The sequence below is a fragment of the Mastigoproctus giganteus genome, chromosome 7 (assembly GCF_048544385.1).
Source record: "Mastigoproctus giganteus isolate SK-2022 chromosome 7, ASM4854438v1, whole genome shotgun sequence".
NCBI classification, from domain to species: domain Eukaryota; kingdom Metazoa; phylum Arthropoda; class Arachnida; order Uropygi; family Thelyphonidae; genus Mastigoproctus; species Mastigoproctus giganteus.
Window position 1 is genome coordinate 85,102,594 of NC_143581.1, and position 18,177 is coordinate 85,120,770.

Genomic DNA, 18,177 nt, shown 5'->3' on the forward strand with positions numbered 1-18,177 from the left:
TTGATGTTCTCCAAGTGGTGCAGCTGGCTACTAGCACAGCTCATGGGATTATATTAATGATATATATGGATTTTGTTTGCAGTCTCAGGGAAGTAATTTTGGTATTTATAAGACAGTGATTAGGCTTCATTTTGATTACTGCATGCCTTTTTGGAAGTTTTATTTTAGGATGGATAGTGATCTGTTCGAATGAGTGCAGAGAAAAAAAAACAAGATAAACTGGTCTTTCATTTCTGCAAATTGCAGCACTTGGAAACCAGACACCTGCAAGGTTACATGATTGAAGGGCTTAAGGCTTTAAATGGTTTGATTAAGCTAAATGCTGATGGTATTCTTATTCTTTCTTGTAGCATACTTGTAATGTGACATAAATTGAAAAATGATAGTTGAGGAATGGTGTCTAGATATGCAAATTCTTTCATTCAGAGAGTAATTGTTTGTTGGAGCAAATTCCATTCTGTGTTGTTGGAAGTAGGTAACTTGAATAAATTTAAGGATTAGACAAATTATTATAGCAGGTGGACAGATGTGGGTACAGTAAACCCTTGATTTAACTGACCCCAATATAACAGATTTCGGATTTAACGGACCGGACAAATAATAATACAATAATGTACATATTAATCTCGACCATATTATTTATTTTTTTTTTTTTAGGTTATACAGAACAATCAATAATTACCTATTTCCATTTTTGGTTTGATAATTACCTACTTTTATTTTTATAATCAAATTCGGGAAATTGTTTCTTATTCTTTTTGAAAAAGTATTCAAATAGCTGTATTCCCAGATTGCGAGCTGAACGTGACTCGGGACACTAAACTACAGGTCTACCGACTCACTTTGTTTCAGTCTCAGTCTGCCTGAAGTTATCGTGCGGTCAGGTTGTATACAGTGTTTCTGTGATTTCTGAATTGTGACTTTATTTATTAAATAATTTTGCAATCCTAACAATTTAAAATAACATCAAGTGATAGAGTTAAAAGAAAGTGTATGAACTTAAATGTGGCACAGAAATTAGAGCTAATTGAGAAATTAGAACAAGGCGTCTTACTAGCACGTGTTTGTGAAATTTACAGCATAAAAAAAACAAAATGTTTCTGATATCTGTAAATCAAAGGCCAAATCGCAACATTTTTCCTTGAAATACAGTGTTGATAGCTCTAAATGGGGTTTCTATAGAGGGGAGTAGAAAACATATGAAAGTTGCGCAAGATAAAAACTTAGAAGAAGCTGTGTATAAGTGGTATGTTCAACAGAGATCTAGTAGTGTTAATGTACGAAGTTTTGAGTTGAAATCTGCATGTGAAACTCTTGGAAAACGCGTGAGACTTAATGTTAAGGCAAGTGGTGGCTGTGGTGTTTTATAAAAAGGCATGTCATTGTGAACAAGAAAAGCTGTGGTGTATTTTTAAGTGCAGACACTTCACAAGTTGAGGCATTTAGAAAATTTATAAATGGACTTATTAAATCTGAGCGCCTTATTTTATCACAGGTTTACAATGCAGATGAAACTGGCCTGTTCTATCATGCTGTTCCTGAAAACACACTGGCCTACAAACATGAACACAGCACTTCTGGTCGCAAGTTAAGTAAGGAGCGAATTTCTGCCTTACTTTGTGCAAATGCTGATGGCTTCCATCGCCTGAAGCCCATGATGGTAAGGAAATCAAAGAAATCATGCACGCTTAAAGACATTATGAATCAGTTGCCCATTATTTACACCAGCTCAAAGAATGTGTGGTTTAATTCAGAGATTTTTTTCTGACTGGTTCTTCAACAACTTTGTCCCTGATGTGAGGTGCTTCCAGACAGATGTTCTGAAAATTTCCCCCAATACTGTAAAGGCATTGTTGCTTCTTGACAATGCTCCTGCTCATCCTAGTCCTGAGAAGTTAGTTAGTAAGGGCGGCAGAATTAAATGTCTTTTTTTTTTTTTTTTTTTTTTTTTTGCATCCTAACACAACTTCAGTTATTCAGCCAATGGACCAGGGAATAATTGCAGCCTGCAAGAGGCTGTATAAGAAGAACTTTTTGGAATAAGTAATGATTGTGTTGGAGGATGAAGAAGAAGACACAAGAGGAGCCAGGACACTTCAGAATCTAGGAGCCTACAACTTCAAGTCTAGACTTGCAAGCAACTCCTTCCAACGCCTTCATCTCCTTCCCAGCAACTTTCCAGCTGCTTGGAAGGAGATGAAGGCTATAACTTTGGCAAATGGTTGGAAGAAGTTGTACAATATTGAACCAGATTTGGATCTTGAAGGATTTGAGGCAAATGACTTTCAGCTCACCCCTTGTAAATGCTGGCAACTGGGGAAACAACTGAAGATGATTAGCATTAGCATTAGTAGAGTCATACGATGCAAGAAAGCAAGCTTATGCAGCATCAGCCAAAAAAAAAAGAAAAGCCACTCCCATTTCACCCCTCTGTTCGTTCCAAATACCTGTCCAGCTCAGCCTTAAATTTATTTAGGCTATCAACTTCCACAAAAAAAGATGGAAGTCTGTTCCATCAATCAACTCCCTGCTGGCTAAAGGCAAACTTCTGCACATCTATCCTACAACTATCATTCCTCAATTTGAATTTATGCCCTCTCAGGTGATTATTCTGAGCAAGAGGAAGAATCCCATAAGCATTGAGTATGCTCAAACCATTCAAGGTTTTATACCTCAATCAGATCACCTCGCAGGTTCTAGTCTCCAGACACTGTAATCTGCAAAATTTAAGCCTTTCTTCATAAGAGCAACACTTCGTTCCATTCACTAATCTTGTTGCCCTTCTCTGTACTTGTCCCAACAGCTCTACATCCTTCTTAAAATGAGGCCTCCAGACCTGTTTATAGTACTCAAGGTATGGTCTGACCATTGCCTTATACAAGGGGGTAATCACCTCCTTATCCCTGCTAGAAAAATTCCTGTATATCATTGGCAAGACACCATGAGCTACTCTTGCAGACTATCTGCACTGCTCAGAAAACTTCATATCTGCCTGCACAATTACTCTCAGGTCCTTTTCATTCTCTACCACTGTCAGTGTAGTACCACAGAGTTTGATACATTACTCTGGAGTTACTGCTTCCCATATGTAGTACTTTACATTTGTCATTGTTAAACTTCTTTTGCCACCTCTCAGCCCATCTCAACTTTTCTAGGTCCTGTTGCAGCAGTGTATTGTCATTAGTGTCCTTAACAACCCTGCCAACCTTTGTATCATCTGGAAACTTGGACATTAAGCTGATTATACCATCATCAATATCATTTATAAATACAGAAAACAACAATGGAACCAACACTGAACCCTAAGGGACTTCACTAATAACATTAGTCCACAAAGAGCAGTGTCCGTTGATTACCACTCTGTCTTCTCCCACTCACCCATCCCTTTATCCATAACAACAATTTGCCACACTGCTCCAATTTGTGCAACAGTATAAAAAGCCTTTCTAAGATCCAAATATATGATATCAAAGTTATTCTCTGCATCCAGTTCCTTTGTGAACACATCATAGTATCCAATCAAATTGGTCAGACAAGACTTTCCCTTTAACAAAACTATGCTGTGTCTGAGCTATAACTTAAGTCTTATCTAGATGATCCTGCAATGCTTCTTTAACCAGTGCCTCCATTAATTTCCCTGGAACAGGTCTATAATTACTTGTGTTGCCCTTTGATCCTCCTTTGTGAATTGGGGTCACATTTGCACAAGCCATTTCAGAACATCCAATGATATACTGAAATGCCTTAAAAATGATGAGGGTGATCCTGGCTACCAAGTCCTCACTGAAGAAGAAATTGTGGATGAGGTTCAATATGGCAGGGGAAGAAGAAGAAGAAGAAGACGACGACATTGAGGAAGAGCAAATTACACCAGCACGGCCTACACTGTCTGAAATGAGAAATCTCATGGACATCTTCTGACCCTGAAATTGTTCCTTACATTTTCGTCAGTTCAGGACGATCATTGTTTCTTAATAATGATCCATTGACTGGATCGTTATTAAGAACCAACATCAGATTGGCAAACAGCTGAAGCTGGATGCTTTCTTTAAGCAAATTTCAACTTCCACTGCTATTTCACCTCCAACTGCTTGTTCATTTCACCTGTCTACAAGCAAACAGATGACACCAGTGCCTCCATTTGTGAACATTTCCTTTCGAATACTGTACTACTCCCACTATGGTCACGGCAAAATACTCTTCAACTAGGCTGTCAGAAAGGTGAGTAAATATTACATATTCTTTATTGTAATTTAATAATTTTATATTGAACAGTGCTGTATTAAAGCTTTTTTTTTTTACGTTAAGAACAATAAAAAATGCCTTCACATTCGATTTAACGGACTTTTGGCATTAATGGACACCCTTCTCCCCTATTAGTCTGTTAAATTGAGCATTTACTGTATTTTTTATTTATTTATTTTGGCTATTGTTCGTTTACATTATATCACTGGAACCATTTGAAATTAATTTAAATTAACATAAAATGTATTAGAAAAAATTAAAAGTGTTTTATAGAGTTGAATTATTATTGTTTTGTTTTTTGTTGGGTATTGTAATAGGCAAGTCACTGGGTGACTTGCCTAATGCACACACACCACTATATTTACATGTGTTTGTTCTTATTCTTCTAGGTTATGTGAGCAGTTATTTCCTCATCTGAGAATAAATGGTAATATTGAAACAATATCTCAGACTTTTAAACAGTGGAAAGACATCTCTGAAGTAGAAATGATAAAGACATTACAGTATTGTTTAAGGTAATGTGAGATATATATTTTTATGCTGTAACAATTTAAAGATATCTGAAGTTTTACTTTCTTGTAAACACTTCATATTTTTGTTTTAGCTGTTTGAGCTATTCTAGTTTGCCATCAGTATTTTTCTGTTATTGGTGTATTTGCTCACTCTCTGCTTTAATTTTATAGTTAGAAAAATACAGAAAATAGTTTGAGACACAAAATTGTTTTGGTGTTGTTTAAATGTTGAACTACTGAATTAGTTTCAATAAAAAACAAAGAAAAACCTGATTTTATGAAACTATAAAAAATGCCATAGATTGCTATTTGTAAATTAGACTCACATTAAAACATCTCAAAGTGACTAAGATTTGTCTGCACTGTTTCAATATGATTATTTTCATTTCTCTAGTAATTGAATTTTGATTATTATCAAAAAAGCTGTAATTTGTTTTCATAAAAAGGAGTTTTCATAAAAAGGAAATGAAAAAAAAATCAGGAGGTGTTTCAGTTAATATTAGCTAACTGTCAAAGCAATTGTGGCCAACATGCTTTAGATGTAAAAACAAAACTCGTTCACTAAATTTTCCTTTTTATTCTATCATTTGCCAACATTTCCTGCTGCTTATCATCTTTAAAGTACACATACAAATTGTTTTCTTTCTTTTACTGGATAGTTGTACAGTTTCTTTGCATTGTGTGTGCGTGTGCACACATGTACATACGTAAGTTTTTTTTTTTTTTTTTTTTTTTTAACTTTAGATGTGAGCCTTATGGATTTTATTACAAAATACTTGCTCATTCAATGGTACTTTTTCTTTTCTCTCAGTCGGGGGACAAGAGTTTAAGGGATTATCTTTATAGACTCAATATTAGGATTTACTTGTGACCTGATGGTAACATTACTGGTGATATTGGTTTAGTGAACAATGGGGGGGGTTAACGCATAGTTAAACAAATATAATAAAAAAAAAAATAATGAATAAAATACATAAAAAAAATTGTTTTAAATTAAAAAGAGAATAAGACAGAATTAAGCAAGTAAACTCAATTATATAAAATAAATAATATTGTCAGAAAATTTTATCAGTTGGGTATAACCTCCATGCACAAGCACACTGTGGGTGACCATCCAGGTATGAACCAATGTAAACAGGGGTTGAGGTGTGGTGCCCAAACCACATGGAGGAATGCCACCCCAATGTGTAGATGATTTTCATCAACCGGTGCAATACCACCATTTTGCTTATTGGAGGCTTGAAGTGGTGGAACCCATGTTTAGTCTCCAGAGCTAAGTTCCGGTCAATCCTTCCCCATCTCTTCCATCGTGCAGTATGACTAATGACTTTTGAAGTTATGATGAACATCATGGCGAGATCCAGTCTTCCTTACATTTCGAGGGTACAGCTCTAAAACGGTGTTCGCAGGCCGGCCACTAGTTAGTATACCAGACCGAACCTATTGGTAACTCTTTAGGAGGCTTCCAGATCAGCTAGTGTATAATCTTGCTATCTCTACTCTGCCAGATAGTGACTGAAGGGAGTCCGAGTAGGTGGGGGGGGCATCGTCGAGGCCACGTTATGTCAAGGATCTAGGTATAATACCACCTAATATGTGTATGCCATATCCAAAAATTTCATTACTTCATACAGCATGACTCCCCCCCCAATTTTTCTTACTATTGAATACACCATGAATTGTCAAACTAATAGAATAAGCTTATCTGCGAAAAGATCTAAATCTCCCAAACACTTCCTGGTTCATTTCATAAATATACATGGTCTCAATTCTAATCTCAATGATGTCCATTTCCACTTGCAGTCTGCCAAACCACATCTACTTTTTCTGACAGAATCTGTTATCAGTTAATTCAACTACTGCTCATCTCAATTGCCCAAATTATTCACTGTATGATTCCTTTTGCCTCAAAGGTGTGCTTGTGCAACGTCCGTTCCAGTATTCCCTGTCAGAGAATTGATAATTTGGAGTCTCTTCTCTGGCTCAGTGCAGTCCGCGAAACAAATCTAATTTGCAATATGGTCCTTGTACCGGAAAAGGTTGGACACCACTGACCTACAGTATTGGACACTGTATGTTACTACTTTGTGCCCTGAGTGTAGTACCAACCATTGGTACATTAGTCTGGGTTTACTGCTACCTCTTTTCGATCTTCTCTGGCTCAAAATCTCTCTACCTCATTGTGTCGAATTCATCTGTTGTCTCTACCATTATCGCATCTCCACTAATCACTTGGAGTTCTTTGACTTCCTCTCTTTGCAACTTACTTTCTCCAGTCCAACTTTCCTAACAGTGAGGTAATTAACAGTGAGGTAATTTTTCTTGGTGATTTTAATGTTCACAACTCCAGCTGGCTTCTGTTTTCTAGTTACACTGACCCAGCTGGTTGAGATGCTGAAGCTTTTGCAATTACTAATGACCTTGCACAGATTGTTCATTTACCTACAAGAATACTAGACAATTCTAACCATACAGCCAACATGCTTGATCTTTTTCTCACAAACAATTCTTCCAAGTATACGGTTGAAGTGATGCTCGGCTACCCTAATGGTAGCCAAGCATTCTGGTCTCTTGCTAAAGCTATTGGCCGCAACTTTTGCCCATCTCTGTTGTCACTTCAGCCAAGGATAAAGCTGACCTGCTACCATCCCATTTCTCTTCCAACTCATGTATTAATGATCTTGGTAAAACACCTCCCACCATTCCTAACACGCTCCATTCAATTCCTCCTGTGGTCTTCCGTCAAAAGGATGTCAGAAGGATTTTGACAAATCTTGATACTAAGAAAGCTCCAGGTCCTGATGGTATTTCTCCACTTATTCTTAAAACCTGTACTCCTGAACTTACTCCTGTTCTTTGCCGCTTTTTTCACTTTCTTATTCCAAAGGTGTTTTTCCTTTTGCTTGGAAATTTGCTCATATCCAGCCAGTTACTGAAAAATGTGACAAGTCCCTCCCATCCAATTATCATCCCATTGCAATTGCTTCTACTCTTTCTAAAATAATTGAGAAATCAATTAACAGCCAACCCTTAAACTACCTAGAAACCTTCCGTCTGATCAGCAATTGCCAGTATGAATTCCATCAGTGACGATCCACTGGTGATATTCTGGCTTATGTTACCCATTTATGGACATATTTAATAGAAATTAAATGTGAAACACAAGCAGTTGCTCTTGACATTTCAAAGGCTTTCGATCGTGTTTGGCATAAAGGTCTTCTAAACAAGCTTCCATCTTATGGTTTGCCAACTGTTTTTTTGTAATTGGTTATTCAGTTTTCTCTCCGATCGCTCACTGAGGGTGATGGTAGATGGCTCTCTGTCTTCTAACTTCTCCACTAATGCTGGTGTCCCCCAAGGTTCAGTTCTTTCCCCCCACTCTTTTCCTCTTGTATATTAATGACCCTCTTGCATTGACTGGAAATCCTATCCATAGTTTTGCCAGTGATAGCACATTTCATTCCACATTACATTTTGAAAAACCTTGCCCTGCTCAATCAGCTTCAGCTTTTCGAATATCCGCTACCAATTCCTTAAATGCCTATCTACACGTAATTCTCCAGTGGGACAAAGACAACTTAGTTGGTTTCAATCCTAAAACTCAGTCTTGTCTTATATCTTGCAAAAACGATTCTTCTGCTCCTCTACTTTTCTTTGGTGACACTCTGATTTCTAGGCAAAATGATATATCTGTTTTCAGGTTACCCTGACTTCTAATCTCTCTTGGCACAAGCACATTACAAATATTGCTTCCTCTGCATTTAAAAAACTTGGTTTTCTCTTTTGCTCTCAGCATTATTTTTCTTCCAAACAGCTGTTCACTTTGTATTAATTGCAAATCCACCCTACCATGGAATATTGTTCCCACATCTCATGCAGTGCCCCCAAAATCTCTCTCTCTCAAGCTTCTAGATTCCATCCAGAAGAGGGTAGTTAGGTTAATTAACGACTCCTCTCTAATCAGTAGTCTCTCTCTCTCTCTCTCTCTCTCTCTCTCTCTCTCTCTCTCTCTCTCTCTCTCTCTCTCTCTCTCTCTCTCTCTCACACTCACACTCACTCACTCACTCACTGATGTACTGTTTCTGCTGCATGCCTTTTCTACAGATACTTCCATGAGCACTATTCTTCTAAATTGGCTTCTGTAATTCCTGCTCTCTCCTTCAAAACAGTCCGCACACGTGCCGCCGACATCCATTTACTGTCCGACTTCAAACTCGCAGAACCGAATTTTCGTCTTCCTTGTTTATTCATTCAACTGCTTTTTTCTGGAACAACCTTCCTTCATACGTATTTCCTGAAAATTACAGTCTACAGAAGTTCAAGTCTAATGTCAACAAATATCTTCTTTTGTCTTCTCAACCCCCAACCCAAGTACTATAGGTTCTGATATCTCTCGTGTTTGGGGTTTTCATAAAAAAAAAAAAAAAAAAAAGTTAACATCTCTTTCTAGAGTGGTTGGTAGGGATTGACCTAAGTTGTACTGTATTCCTTAGTTTGAGGCAGAGGGAGGTGGGGTTGTTTGATTGGAGGGTTGGTTGCAGGTAGTTGAACTTCACTTTTAATTTAGGTTAGCACATCTTCTTAAAGATGTGTATTTGACTAGTTTGTGTCTTTGTAGTCATTGAAGAATTAGTAGTAAAATATCATGAAATATTTGACTTCATTATGTAGACAATTTGGAAATAAGCATAATTATATCAACCTAGATTTTGAGTGCTTTATTTGAGTATTTGAGTCAGTCAACACCCATTTCCATTTTTGAAATGACTTTGTTTTATTCACTTGACTTGTTTGCTCCTAAAATTTCAATTTTGTACCTGTCCATTTCATTGATGACCATGTCCATCTTGCCTTCTTTTAAACTTTTTACATTGCATGTGGCCACATTTGCCCTCTTTCTTAAATTTAATTTTGCAGGGCATCCAGTGGTATCAGATAATGTGGTAGTATGGCATTGCCTACCACTGAGTGAAGGCGCCTCCGTAGCCAGGTGGGCAGGAGCAGCAGTGCGTAGCACGCTTCTTGAATAGACCGGGATTCGAGCCCGTGACCACTAAATACGGAGGATTCGGAAAGGTCAGGGAATGACCACCGCATATCCCCGGAGCAATATGGCCTTAGTTGCTAATGCTCCTAAAAACCAAATAACAACAACCACATGAGTGGTGTACTCATGTTATTATTATATTTTTTAGCAATACTTTCAAAAAGTGCCAAATATTCAAATAATTGATTTATGAGATTTCATTGTACAGGTAACCCCCGTATAACACAGTACTTCTACAACATGGTTTCACTCTAACACAATTGATAAATTGCGGCAAACCTTGCATACCATGGTATTTTTGAGCTTTTGTGCAGAGAAAACCCTACTATTATTTTGGATGTAATTTTTAAACATTTTCAGTTAACATTTTCTGTTGACTTGCTAGTCAAAAAAAAAATTATTAAGAAATCCCTGTATTTTATTTTGTTGGGAAATTCCCGTGTCATGTTCTGTGCTATTGAACTTGTACTTGTTGAACTTGTGGAAAAATCTAGATTTCAAAGTTTTATTACTATTGGATAGCACACCAGGCCATCCAAAAGATTTAAGTCATCCAAACGTTGAAGTTATGTTCCTACCGCCACAGTTGTACTGGGTCAGCCATTAGATCAAGGTATTATATCCACCTTTAAAACTCATTCCTTCAGAAAATGGTAACACTGGATTTTGGAAAAAATTGATTCCAAATCTATTGAAGTAATGGAGGGATGGAAACATTTCTCAATTGTGGACTGTATCAGAAGCATAGCTTTATTGCTGAAAGAAGTAAAACCGTCAATGTGAAGATATTCCAAGCAAATTGGATTATCTTCACAGAACTTACAACAGCTGAGCTGCGAAAGCAGGAAAATGAGTTGTCTGGATCAAACAACAATTATAGCCTGGACAACCATGCACTGCTTATGACAAATGTCTTAATAAAGACATCAAACCTGTCTAGAAAAAACTGAGAAAGCAGGTGGTTCCCTGGTAGTGCCCTGAACTGACTATACTCAGGAGAAGGGCACAACAGGCAAGAAGGCATTTTCAAAGCGCCAGAACATTTTGGCCACAAAATGAGATTGATGCATTGAGAGATTCTTACAGAACTCTTAAGAACCAATATACTTCCCTCATTAGAGAAAAGAAAGAAGAATCCTGGCAGCACTTGGTGGGAACTTCTGGAAATGCTGACCCTTGGGGCATTGTCTACAGAATAGTGACCAACAAGTTGCCAAGATGAGATGTAATAGAAACTACGGTTAAACCAGATGGAATCCCAACCCTGTGTTGGGCAGAGTCTGTAACATCATCAACACTATTATCCAGACCGAGGCTGGGGGATATATTCCTCTACTCAGATTGACATAAAAGAAAATACTGAATATGAAAATGCCATCCTCTAGCCTCCTTTTGCGACAGAAGAATTAGAAATAGCTCAAACTAAAAACAAAAGCCCTGGTTTTGACCTCGAAGATGTTGAACTCATCAAAAAATTAGCTAAATAGCACCAAATAAACTAACAGTCTTGTGCAACCACTGCATGACAGTGGAAACATTCCCTAAAATCTGGAAAGGGGGAGTACTAAGATTAATTCTGAAGAACCTAGAGAAACCTCTCACTGATGCAAAATCATTCAGACCAACAACAGCTCTGCTCTCGGTACTATGGAAAATATATGAAAGGCTAATTTACAATAGGATATCTGTGTATTATACAGAAGCAGGCTTTCACTCTTATAATCAGTATGGTTTTAAGCAGGGCAACTCTATGGAGGATGCCATTCGCCACTTACTGACAATAGTAAAAAATACAGAGGAAAAGCACATGTTGGCAATTTCTATAGACTTTGCTGTTGCATTTAATTCACCCTGGTGGCATAGTGTCCTTAGGAGACTCTGCCAGTCATATGTCCCACAAAACTTCTATCGGGTATGGAAACAGCTACCTTAAAGACAGAAGTGTTTCAGTTCACACAAGGTTCCAGGAATTGACACACCCTGTAAACAAAGGTTGCCCACAAGGCTCAACCCTTGGCCCATCCTTCTGGACAATTGTTCTAGATGAATTTCTGGACCCAGTGGAAAGCCTAGTCTTTCTGGACGATTTGGTTCTCCTTGTAAAAGGAAGCACTAGTAGTTGTAGAGGAAAAATCAGATGCCACCCTCTTGAAGCTGCAGGAGTGGGCACAAATGCACATGCTTGGGATATCACCTGAAAAAAACTAATAAATCCATACTTTGGAAAGGAAATCTAAGGAGACCCTCTCAAATTAAAATTAATGGAAATTCTGTAAAAATGATATCATAACTGAAATACCTAGGGGTTGTTTTTGACTCGAAATTAGCATTTTATCCCCATTTGGCATACTTGGCAAAGAAAGTGAGAAACTATGCAGGTGTGATTGCCAGCATCAGTCAAGCTGACCATTGACTCAGGAGGGCCCTGGTAACCAGGGTCCTCCTGAGTCCTCCTCATGTACTGAGCAGTTTTATTGCTTGTCATCATTTGGTATATGGTTTACCCACACGGCCATAGTCAGAAACAGGAACAAATTAGAGACAAATCAGAGAATGATACTTCTCACTATCACCAGAGCATGTTTCACTGTCAGCAACCCCGCACTGCAGGTGTTAGCTGGTGCTCTCCCACTTTATTTCTTCTTCTTCTTCTTGGTCCTTAGCTGGCAGCTGGGGGAGGCGGTTGGCCATGCAACCAGTATGCTGCTGTAGGTGTCGCAGGGTTTCGGACTTGCTCTGTGATGTTCTTCCATACTTTACGATCCATGGCATCAGTCCTGGCCTGGTTAAGGTCGAGACGTCGGCTCTTCAAGTCATTTTCCACTTGCTTGGCCCACGTTTTCCTAGGCGCGGTCCGTTGGATGCTCCATTGGGTGGGTCGTTCTCTCCAAAGGAGTGTGGATGGTATTCTGTTCGTGCCCATTGTACATACGTGGCCAAACCATCTGAGCCTTCGCTTCTGGATTTGGTCGGCAATGGTTGGTTGCTGTTGGCATCTGGCGCGGATGGTATCATTAGTGATGCGGTCACGAAGTGAGATGCCCAAAATCTGCCGCAGGCATCGCATTTGGAATACCTCAAGTTTGTTTAAATCTAGCTTGAGACAAATCCATGTTTCTGATCCGTAAAGGAGAATGGGCAGGATCAAAGTCCGGAAGAGTCGGATTTTAGTCTTTGAGGAAATGTTGGTCCTCTTCCACAGACACCATTTGAGCGAGGCGAACGCAGTGGCCGCCTGTCCAATTCTGCTGTGGATTTCCATGGTGGATGCAACTTTCTTCTCCTGGACCAGCGACCCAAGGTATTTAAAGTCCTGCACTTGCTCGATCTGGACGCCTTCGAGATAGATGGTGGCTTGCGACCCATCTGTTGTCAGGGCCTTTGTCTTATCAGCATTGATCTTCAAACCGTATGGCCGGGCAATGCGGGCAATGTCGTAGAGGATGTCCGTGGCTTCAGAGTCGTTACCAGCAAAGATAGCACTATCATCGGCAAACATCAGGTCAGTCACATAGTGATCCTTGTCATATTGTATGCCCCGTCTGTTTCTGAATGCTTGCCTCATAATGGCATCGACCACAATGTTGAAAAGCAACGGGGAGGCTACATCCCCTTGGCGGACTCCAGTTTGGATGGTAAATTCCTCAGATAAATCGTTCTGGATGCGCACCTGGCTGGTTAAACCATTGTATGCAGTTTGGAGGAGTGTGATGACTTTTCGAGGTACATGTTCGACCTCTAGTAGTTTCCATAAGGCAGGCCGATGGACACAGTCGAAAGCAGACTTAAAGTCAATGAAAACAATGACGGTTCGCTGTCCACACCGGATTCTCTCCTCCATCTGCTGACGGATGGCAAAGATTTGATCACAGCATCCTCGCCCGGGTCTAAATCCCGCCTGTTCTTCTCGACTGGTTTGCTCACAATGTTTTTGCAGCCTTGACTGGATGATCTTCATAAAGCCCTTTCCGATGATGGAAAGGAGGCTGATGCCACGGTAGTTCTTGCAATCCCGGTTATCACCTTTCTTGTGGATCGGTACAATAATGGCTTTCCTCCATGTTAGCAGAATTTGTTCAGTGCACCAGATGGTTTTGAGCAGTGAGTGTAGTCGTCGAAGCAGTACATCTCCCCCAGCTTTGATCGCTTCTGTGGTGACTTGGTCCACTCCTGGTGCCCTGCCATTCTTTAGTGATTGTATGGCTGCTTTCACTTCTTCTACTGTAGGCTCAACATCGACCATGGAGACTTCAGGGGGATCAATCGATAGTGCGGCTTCTGGCGGTCCCTGAGGTGGGTCGTGATTATACAATGCTTTGAAGAATTCACTCCACCGTTGCAAGCGTTCGGACGGTGATCGCACGAAGGTCCCATCAGCATTCTTGATGTTGTCACTAGTCAATTTGGTCTTTCCACTCAGACATCTGAGGGTGCGATAGAGAGCGCGGTACTCGTTCTTGGATGCCGCCACTTCAAGATCGTCTGCCACTTGATTCCAGTATGCTTCTCTTTCCGCTGTCATCCTCTGTCGGACTTCTCGGTTTAGCTGCCGGTACCGTTCAAAGTCGACCAACTTTGCCTGCTTCCGTTTATCCACGAGGTCGAGGCATTCATCTGATATCCATGGTTGCGTTCGACGTCGGGCAGGTGGACATAGGGGCTTGGCACATTCCAGGATGGCATCAGAGATCTGCTTTTCTTCATCATTTATATCCTCGGGCACGGCTAGCGTCTCGAAGCGGTTGGATAGGGCAATCTGATATGCCCCTTTGTTGGCAGTATTCATTAGCTGCCTCCAGTCCAGCTTGGCTGACCGAGATGACCTTTTTGCATGCCGTAATTTGAACTGCACCTTAGCCCGGATGAGGTAGTGATCAGATCCGCAATCAGGTCCCCTCATGGCACGAACATCCATGAGTGATGAGCGAAATCGGGCGTTGATCAGAATGTAGTCCAGGATTGCCGAGTCCTTGCCAGATGGATTTCGCCATGTAAGTTGATGTTTTTGAGGGTGCTGGAACTGACTGTTTCCGATGATCAGGTTGTTAGATGCGGCAAAGGACAACAAACGTAGTCCATTGTCATTGATCTTCCCATGGCCAAACTTGCCCATTGTTGTTTCTCAACCAGATCTGTCCACGCCAATGTGGGCATTAAAGTCCCCTGCGAGGATGATCATTTCTGTCTGTGGAATTGAATCCAGCGTATGTTGGAGCTGGTTGTAGAAGTCATTCTTGGTCGGGTCCAGGCTAGTCTCAGTTGGTGCATAGGCGGAGATAATATGGGTCTTGATGGTACCCTTGACAGTAAGGACTGCCAGGCGGTCCAATATTGGTTGGAAAGCGATCACACTACTGGTGGCCTGAACATCGACCATAAAGCCCACTCCTGCTTCTTGTTTCTCACCACCAGAGTAGAATAGCATAACCGCTTCGTTAGGTGCTGGTGGTTGGATGATCATCGTTCCAGATCCGGTGAGCCTTAATTCGGATAATGCCGCGATTGATACCTTGCACCTAAGTAGTTCTTGGGCAATGATTTCATTTTGTCCAACGTGGTGCCCCATTCGAACATTCCATTCGCCAATGTTAATTGCCCTTTTCGGCATAATAAGCTTATTGCTATGGCCAGTGGTCCACTTTACACCAGTACCCTGGGTCCCCAGTGCTGGCGCATTGGCTACCCCGGATGCGGTAACATTGTTGTAAGAGCTTGTTCTGTGGCCAGTGGTCCACTTCACACCAGCACCCCGGGTCCCCAGTGCTGGCGCATTGGCTACCCCGGATGCGGTAACATTGTTATAAGAGCTTGTTCTGTGGCCAGTGGTCCACTTCACACCAGCACCCTGGGTCCCCAGTGCTGGCGCATCGGCTACCCCAGATGCGGTAACATTGTTGTTACCACATCACTTTATTTAGAAGTAGCCAAAAGAGGCTTGTATTACAGACTTAAAAAGGGCATATCCACTGAATTTTTAACAATAGCCCTTGACACAGCCAACACCACCAAGGCTGAAAAAAAAAAAAAGAATAGCCACAAATCTCTGAGCTGTGGCGAACAAATTGGGAGCAGGAAACTAGAGTTCCGGTTACCGAAATGTTTCTCCCACAGTGACAATGTTTTTCCCCTGGACTTTTCACAACATTTATATTGACAGGTCATGGCTCCCTAAAGGCTAAATTAACTTTTTAGGACTGACTGCCAAACTGTACCTGTGGTGAAAGTGAAGACTGGGCACATATTCTCTATGAATGTATAATTTATGATATACCGAGAACCCAATTAACAGCAGACAGTGGCCCCCTATCCAAGGGACAAGAACATTTATTATATAATTAAGTGTTTTTTTTTTTTTTTTTTTTTTTTGTATTTTTCACCAACCGTATGTTGAAATGACAGCATAAAATAAAACGAAAGCCAAAATTTTGATAACTTTATAATTAAGCTTACAATAAATTACTATTTACAGTGGATATACAACAAACAATTAAAATATCATAAAATACAATAAAATATACCGGGTTAAAAGCGATAAAATATCTGTAGCTTTTGAAGGCTCCGCCTTCTTTCTCAACAGTACACTTTTTTTACTTTTCAGTGCAACTTTAAATACCAGCAGGTTCACGGCACATGTCACGTGATTCGATGACACGTGCACTGTTCTTGTGCGTGTCAGGTGGAATCGTTCATCCCCTCTAAGGATCACTGTCTCAAAGAGGGGATGGATACGCATACCCCTGTCTCTATTAATATTATTCTCAATGGAACTAATCTGCAAGCTCTCGAGCCACTTGCGGTCCCAAAACCTATGCGCCCGGTCAGTGATAACTGCTTCGTCCAGGGAGATACGGTGCTGCTTCTCCCAAAAGTGTTCGGCCACGGCAGACTTTCTGTAGTCCGCATTCCTTATCCCCTTTGTGTGCTCCCCCAGACGATCCTTGAGATGCCGCTTTGTTTCCCCCACATAACATTTCCCACAATCTGGACACTTAATGCTATAAACGACCCCACTTGCATTTTCTTTTGAAATGGGGTCTTTCACCTGTGACAAGACTGTGTGCAGCTTCTGACCTGGAAGCTGCACACAGCGCATCTGGTAGTTTCGTAAAACCTGAGCTATACGCTCGGTTAAACCCGGATAATAGGGAATGTATGTGGTGGTTATCGGCGTAAAAGACTCACCTCTCCTCTAATATATTTCTCTATGATCCTCCGGGGGTAGTCACACTTAAGGAGATCCGCCGTGATGCGCTCATACTCTTTCTTTTTATCCTCGGAAGTACTACAATGTGACTTTGCCCTGTCTGTTAGTGCTCTAATTACACTATTCTTGTGATGGTTGGCCTGAGGTGAATTATAATGTGAATATTGACCTTTACACATTCTATAAACTTTGGTCTTTAGACACGGGCCTTCTCTGTAGACCAACACATCCAAGAACGGCAAAGCCCCTGCTTCTTCTACCTCCGAGGTGAATTGTATGAATGGGAAGAAGCCATTAAGAAAATTTAACACCTCATCTTCCCTCCCCTTTCGAATAATTGAGAACGTATATAGTGAGAACCGTGTTGCTAAATAATCTAACCTCGAGTTCCTCCATAGCCAGATTAGCTATAATCGCACTAATGGGGAGTCCATGGCTGCACCGTGAACCTGCTTATACATAGTGTCACAGAACACCATAGTGGTGCTTGAGAGATATAATTCTATGCCCTTACAAATATCTTCCAAACTTAGTTGTGTCCTACTGCTTAAGGTGGTATCTCTCTGTAGGGCCATGTGTACATCATACACCATGGTCAATTGGAATACATGTAAACAGAGATGTCACATCAAAAGATGTCATAATTTCATTTTCTTCTATACGCTGCTCTCTTATAAAGTGTACAAAATCCTTACTGCCCTTGACACTAAACTCGGAAAGTCCTACTAACGGTGACAACAATTTGGCCAGGAAACCGGATAGTGCACATGTGGGACTGCCTATAAACGAAACTATGGGCCTGAGTGGAACACCCACTTTATGAATTTTGGGTAGGCCATAGAATCTCGGTATTTGGCTTCCCGTTACATGTAACGACCAATACTGCTCCTTAGAAATCTTATTAGTCTTTAACCAGCCCTGTACCATTCTATTAGCTACAACAGTTTAAAAAAAAATCTGTACACCCAATTACTAAACATTTTTGTGTACACTCTGGATTTCTAGCATTAGTGATTTAAACAAGAAAACCAGATACACAAGGTATCTGCAAATACTCAGAACAATAAATTTACAGTACAATTAGGGTAGAACATACTATTAATTAATAAACAGTTGTTTCTATACAGTTAGTTTGAAGACAATTATATGTAGTATGCTGAAATAGTAGT

At 40.3% G+C, this 18,177-nt stretch overlaps 1 protein-coding gene across 1 annotated transcript in view; it reads left to right on the top strand.

Annotated features, from left to right (window-relative positions):
- The window catches only part of LOC150083040 (nucleolar protein 11), a 290,218-nt gene that overhangs the window by 181,995 nt on the left and 90,046 nt on the right, over positions 1-18,177 (top strand). Inside the window, exon 10 of the mRNA XM_090376991.1 lies at positions 4,635-4,760. Within this exon, the coding sequence (XP_090233117.1) occupies positions 4,635-4,760 (126 nt within the window). The remainder of the gene's footprint in view (positions 1-4,634; positions 4,761-18,177) is intronic.